Raw genomic sequence first — 6,621 nt, 5'->3', positions numbered from 1 at the left:
ATATACATATATATTATCATTATCATCGATTTTATTTTTATATTAAATGCAAATCTTGTTGAATTAACATTACATTAATATATGTATATATTTTAATACATGAATATTTTCAGAGGTTTTAACAAATAGTGCTTCGAGCAAAAGAGAAATTTTACAACAGATTATAAGCAGTAATAAAGACAACATGATTCCCTTACTAAAGGATTACTGTTCTAGTTTTGGATTTAATTTCAATGATTGCCTTTTGCATTATTTACAAGTATTATTAAAGACATGGAATCCAACGATAACCATTTCGAATACAAGCATAAATAAAGGTTAATATGTATTTGTGATAAGAAGAAATATGTATTTGACAATTAACATTTATATACATATTTTTATGTATGTATACATTATTTTTGCATAATGTCGAATGCAAATTTAACAACTGAATGACATTTTATAGAGTTACTTATCTGTAAAGAGGAAGTCGATGAATTAAGAAAGAAATGTAATGCAGTTGTTGCGCAAATGGAAGATATATCTATGTTGAAGCAATGTATGTCTACATTATGGCAACACGTAGGTTATAAAAATATAATAAGATAATATAATTTCTTATAATAATTTTTATTAAATTTCAATTTATATATATATATATATCAATCACGTTTTATCATTATGAAGTGTTCATTATATTAATGGATCTCATAGGAGATAAAGATATAGGAAAGAGGAATTATCTCTGCTTTTTGCAAAATTACACTCGGAGTGGGTAAGTTATAATAATTTTCCATATATTAATTTTAAGTTTAATCATACATATGTTAGGCCTCCTACATCAATGGAACGTGATGAATGGATACAGCTTAATCCTGGACATAATACGTTGCCGCCGATAGCACAATGGAGACTTCCATTCTTGCTTAAAGTTGATATTTGGAAAATTATTAGTAAATATATTATAGAAATAAATTTTTAGTACTTAAGTGATTATTTAACTTAATTTTTATTAATTCTCTTATAGCTCCTGAGTTAAATTTAAAAACCTATGATAAATGGCTTGACATTGCACCTGTACTTAATTTAGAAGCACATCTCATATGCTCATTAGCTATTAAAGGTGAAGTAGCAAAAGAATGGGCAAATAATTCTATTGAATCGAAAAATATTACATGGTCGCTTTATTCAAGAAACTCCACATTGCTGAAAGATAGCAAGAAATGTATACAACGGCTGACAGACTCAGATGGATTCTATTATGGTACTGCAGCATTGTATCACATCGTAAATTATACACCTCCAGGTGCTGATCGCGTTGCTGCCGCGAAAGAATGTTATGAGTATGCTCAGCTAGCAGCACAAAATTCTACTAAATTCAAAGAAGGAAAGGAGATAGAAGTACGATAATCTCTGTAATCACCGTGTCTTTATGTATTATATGAAAAAATAAATTGACTTCTATGTGTGTGTTACGTTTGCTTTCAGAAAATTAAATCCAAATATTTAACATTTACGTCTGAGCATATTCTACGTACGTACGGATTGGAGAAGGATGAGTATCTTGCTCTAATCGATCATCCGGACAAGCTAGTATATGCATTGTATAATGACAAAAGTATACCATTACGATATCGAACAGCAACCAAATATAGACCCGATATTAATGCTGCCGTTAACGAGCTGGGTAAATTGTTCTCGTTGAATACGATAAAATTACGTATGGATTTATTGGAAGAATGGCTACAATCCAATGCCAGATACACTGAATTGTCTCAAAGCTTTACAGAGACATTTCTAGCGCTCAAAGAATCTGATCAGAATACAGATTGTGAAGATAATTTACTTAAGTAATATTATCAGTATACTTTTTTTTATATATCGTCAATTTCTAGATCAATAATTGATCTTAAAATATATTTGTAGGATATGTTACATGCTGGAATATGGAGATATGGATTTGTTTGCACAATTTCTTATAAACATAGGCTTTGGTGATCGTCACGGCAATACTGAATATAATTGTAACGTACGATATCGAGTATTTCAGATATTGCAGACTGTCATAGATACTTCTACGTTGGAGGAATTGACCAAGCAAGATATATGTACCTTTAAGTAAACACAGAACAGATTATAATAAACTATGAGGAAATATAGATTTATCTTGCAATAAAATGTTAATATTTTAATATTTTTTATATTTCAGAAAATATATGAAATCGTTACAGTATATTGGGAAATTAGAATTATTAGGATTATGTTACAGTATTGATTCATTTGAAACGTGTTGTAAACGGGAACTTGTTCAGATTTTATGGAAAAGTCAACGTCACTTACCCTATGCTCTCTCTGTTATAGCGCAGATTTGCGTCGAGTTTGAAATAAATGATATCCTACTTTGGGATAATACTTTAACTCAGATGACAAAATTACGAATGGTTGTATGATTATAATTCGTTAAATATATACTCTTTTGCTTCGAAAATTATACTAAATATGTATTTTTAGGTAAGCGACTTAAAAAAAGTTTTATTACAATTACGAAATAAAAATGTCATTGTGAATTGTAATGGTTATAAAATGGGATGGCAATTGATCATCTCTGAACCGTTTAGCGAGATGGACATAAATCCAAATCTGGAGCAAATTGATAATTGCATAGAAGCGGTTTGTCTGCTATATTCGTGTCCTGTGGCACACGAATTAGACTTCACCGTAATCGTGACAAATTGTTTCCAAAGTAAACAGGCGTACTTAGCTGCTGCACTTTTACCATTTTTAAATGATATCGAAAATAAGTTTGTCTTAGAGGTAATTAAGCCAACGTTTTAAAATATAGTATGAAAGAAAGAGAGAAGATAATAACATTAATTTTTCTTTTAGACTATTAATCAAAAGTGTCAAATCGAAAAACTCATAGAAGATTTAAATCATTTGTCTTCAAAAGGAGTACTAACAATTACACATGTAAGTTTTAATACATTTTTATTTATACAAAACGTATACTAATATTTATTATTTTTATGTTTAGAGTCTCGCCATGATGCAAAAATCTATACCATAAGGGTCAAAGATCAAAGAAAAATTTTTTCTCTTAGATTAGCTAGAAGATTAACCTATTTGTCAAATCGAATTGTAATATTATGTTTATAACGTACAAAAAATAAATTTATTTTTGCTTCGTGTACATAAAATCGCAGCACAAAACTTGATTTACTTGATATTTCATATCGTCGTTATGTGAGTTACATGTTTGATCAATGAAATTCTACGACCATCTTTGCAGACAGCTTATTGCACTTTAATAATTTATATTCCTCTTACAAGCATGGTGAAATTAACAGCAGATATCGTCGAAAGAAAGTGTTCTCAAATATTAACTAGTAAATCACTCAGTAAAACAATAAAACAAGATGAATTGTGGAAGTTAACTCATTTACATATGAATGACATGTTTATCAGCAGTATTGTAAGTTATATCAATTTAATAAATAATAAAATTTATTTTCAATATATTTGCATATAAAATTTCACGTTTTATGTAGGGCAACATCGCTACTTACAGAAGCTTAAAAGTCCTATATCTTCAGAATAATAACATATCAAAAATAAAGAATTTACATTTTGCATGTAATTTGACACATTTGTATCTACAACATAATACCATAACGAAAATGGAAAATTTGGAATCTCTAGAGAATCTTCAAAAACTTTATCTAGGACACAATAATATTATTGTAGTTGAAGGATTAGAAAATACAAAGAAATTACAAGAATTGCATATCGAGAGTCAGAAAATACCACTCGGTGAATCATTATGCTTTGAGCCGCGCAGCGCTTTTATTTTATCTGTAAGAGTATCATTTGAATCTCAAAGATTTTCATTATATAGATTAATCATTGAGATTTGTTTTTTTATAAACATTTTCTTTCTTAGATGTGTCTAAAAATTCTTAATATTTCTGAAAACAAAATGACATCCTTAAGAAATCTAATAGGATTTCAAGAATTACACACGTTGAATGCAAAAAATAATTTGATCAATAATGTGGACGATTTAACTGCAACAATAAGTACATTGATTTCTTTAAAAGATTTGTCTTTACAAGGTAATCCTGTTACAACATCTTACAGATATAAGGAAAATCTGATTGCAAACAGTGTTTCGCTAGGTAAAGTTATACATTCAACATTTGTTGCCACTCATCACGTTTATTACTCAATTATAATTTTATTTCAGCTGATCTTGACGGAAAAATTGTAACTGATATTTGTCGAAATTTTATGAAAAAATTTAAAATGGAGAAACACAATCAACGTATAAAAAAAGCAACTAAAATCCCATTAGGAGATGATATAACAAGTATACCAATAATGATTTTTTTTCCTTTAGATAGAAACATAGTTACAGATAGAAAATTTATTATAGATTCTCTGAACTTGCCACCAGCCTTCAAAAGATCTATTTCGAGAGCAATTTTTCAGCATCCTGAATCACATTTGTCTATAACAATTACCCCTGGATCTCTCTCGGTAGGAAGCCAACTATATGTGTTCCCACCTTGGAAGTCAGGTAAAAAAAAAAAGAAAGAAAAAAAGATTATTATTTCCATTGTTATTATTAATAAGATATTTTGTAATATGTAATATTAGCATCTGGCATCAGAAGTATCAAGGATAATCATATAATACCGAGACCATTTTGGAATAATGTAATTAAAAATAAGGAAATCCGTTTAACTCGCTCTCACGCTAATAATAAAGCAATTGCATTACCGCTTATTTAATTCTTTTTAACAATCTCCAAACAATTATTATTGTTTGATCATTGTTTTAAATTGAATCATTACAGGACGTAAATAAATTATAATTGTAAATGACTAAAATTTTTAGTAATAATAAAATGATGCAATAAAGACAGACTTTAGAATCACAATTTTACTTTTATAGAACTGTTCAGCAATATAAGGCTACACATTTCCATTACTTTCATATATACTATTTAAGAATATTTTTATAAATGTAAATAGAATTTACTGCGTGTAATGTGTACATATTAAATCATGATAGTTGCAGATAAACATCAAATAAATTCACATAAATTTGCGATGTCACGTGATATAAAAATTGCAAATGCAATAAAAATATAATTAATTGTTATAAGCTGGGTAACTATTACATATTAAATATGCAGTATACTATTTTCAATAAACTAAACAACAAAAATGTTAAAGTATAAACTTATGATCTATATTTGTACGCTGCTTGAAGATCTGTACATCAATTGTAAAGCTTATTTTATATGATAATTTATATGATTATTTATTCATGCAAATGTAGTAAATCGTTTTATAAAATTAATAAAGCAATATCTGTATTCTCGAAATCGGAGAAAAAATCTTTTACTGACTCCGAATTATATTGCTATTATATAAATATATATGTGTTCTCCAAGCAGACTTGAAACATAAAAGTGTATTCTTAAAAAACAGGAATAAATAACAAAAATAATACAAATATTTATATGACATACACAATATGTTAGTCACTATAAGCATGGAATGTTAGATAGCATATAAAATAAACATCTTTTTGTTTATATACGCGATAAAGAAAAAGATATAAATTGAAATATAGAACTTATTAAAATGTTATTCACAAAATAACCTATTGAATTGAGACATCTGTTTCGCGATATGTATATATGTAAAGAAAAACAAGTAATCATTTCACTAGCAACCATTACGAATTATATAAAATTATAGCATCATCTTGAGCGTACCTAAAAATATTATCTTATATTATGAAAGAGTACGAGATGTAATGAACCAATATATATTTCGTGGCACAGGCAACTCGTTATTTATCGTATGTGTTTAACGCATAGAGCAGGCGATCAGTATTATAAAATTTCTTACACAAGGCTGTGATTATCCTTTGTTCCTTACGATAAAGTATAAAAAAATGTCATTCCATTTAAATAAAATCTAAAGAGAAATAATCGATTCTAGAGGACTATGTCTTAAATAAAAAGAAATACTATTCATATTTTATATATATAATACTTTCTGTAATCTGTAATAACAAAATAAAGTATTAGGCAAGAATATAAACTAAAAACGAAATATTCTCCCAAATTCTTAGAAATATTAATATTCTACATTTTATAAAAATGTAAATGTATAAAAATAAAAAACAAGAATCTTCGTTTGAAGTGCATATGTATCTTTCATTTAAATAAAGTATTTATATGTATACATATGTCATAATAGATAAAATCAAAGAGATACAATCTAAAATACTGTTTATAATTAATAAAAGATACAGTAAAAAACAAAGGTATAAGCAAGCCTAGTAAAATACGGTATATTTATATATTAAATTTTTCATTAAAAATAATTTGCAAATAAAAATGTATACAAAGTATACAAAATTAATATGCACCGTTCTTTTCAGTGAAAATTTAGGTTACATTGTTTATTTAAATCGTAATGTGAATTGTAATGGAACGTCATTAAAAGTCACTGAACTAATGAAAATTTACGTAAAACTGTAGTTCTATAACTACATAAGCTATAGCTAAATTTAGACATATACGCTGACCAATGCACATCATTGCTGTTGGTATAAAGTTTT

General features: G+C 27.4%; 2 protein-coding genes across 2 annotated transcripts in view; both read left to right on the top strand.

The window, feature by feature from the left end:
* The window catches only part of LOC108691893 (kinetochore-associated protein 1), a 9,842-nt gene extending 6,663 nt beyond the window's left edge, over positions 1-3,179 (top strand). The window contains 11 exon segments of the mRNA XM_018199842.1: positions 76-317; positions 449-563; positions 647-757; positions 814-935; positions 1,010-1,383; positions 1,471-1,832; positions 1,909-2,100; positions 2,192-2,423; positions 2,494-2,796; positions 2,869-2,952; positions 3,017-3,179. Coding sequence (XP_018055331.1) covers positions 76-317; positions 449-563; positions 647-757; positions 814-935; positions 1,010-1,383; positions 1,471-1,832; positions 1,909-2,100; positions 2,192-2,423; positions 2,494-2,796; positions 2,869-2,952; positions 3,017-3,049 — 2,170 coding nt within the window. The 3' untranslated portion in view covers positions 3,050-3,179.
* A 70-nt stretch (positions 3,180-3,249) lies between these two features.
* LOC108691894 (protein phosphatase 1 regulatory subunit 42-like) lies at positions 3,250-5,076 on the top strand. The gene is made up of 7 exons (XM_018199843.1): positions 3,250-3,454; positions 3,531-3,836; positions 3,923-4,157; positions 4,226-4,348; positions 4,415-4,558; positions 4,639-4,748; positions 5,056-5,076. The coding sequence occupies exons 1-7, from the start codon at positions 3,314-3,316 to the stop codon at positions 5,074-5,076; spliced, it is 1,080 nt and encodes a 359-aa protein (XP_018055332.1). The 5' UTR covers positions 3,250-3,313.
* The last annotated feature ends 1,545 nt before the right edge of the window (positions 5,077-6,621 follow it).

The sequence above is a fragment of the Atta colombica genome, unplaced genomic scaffold, assembly GCF_001594045.1.
Source record: "Atta colombica isolate Treedump-2 unplaced genomic scaffold, Acol1.0 scaffold55, whole genome shotgun sequence".
Taxonomy (NCBI): Eukaryota; Metazoa; Arthropoda; class Insecta; order Hymenoptera; family Formicidae; genus Atta; species Atta colombica.
Note: the sequence above shows the minus strand (reverse complement) of the source record. Positions and strands in the feature narration are given on the sequence as shown.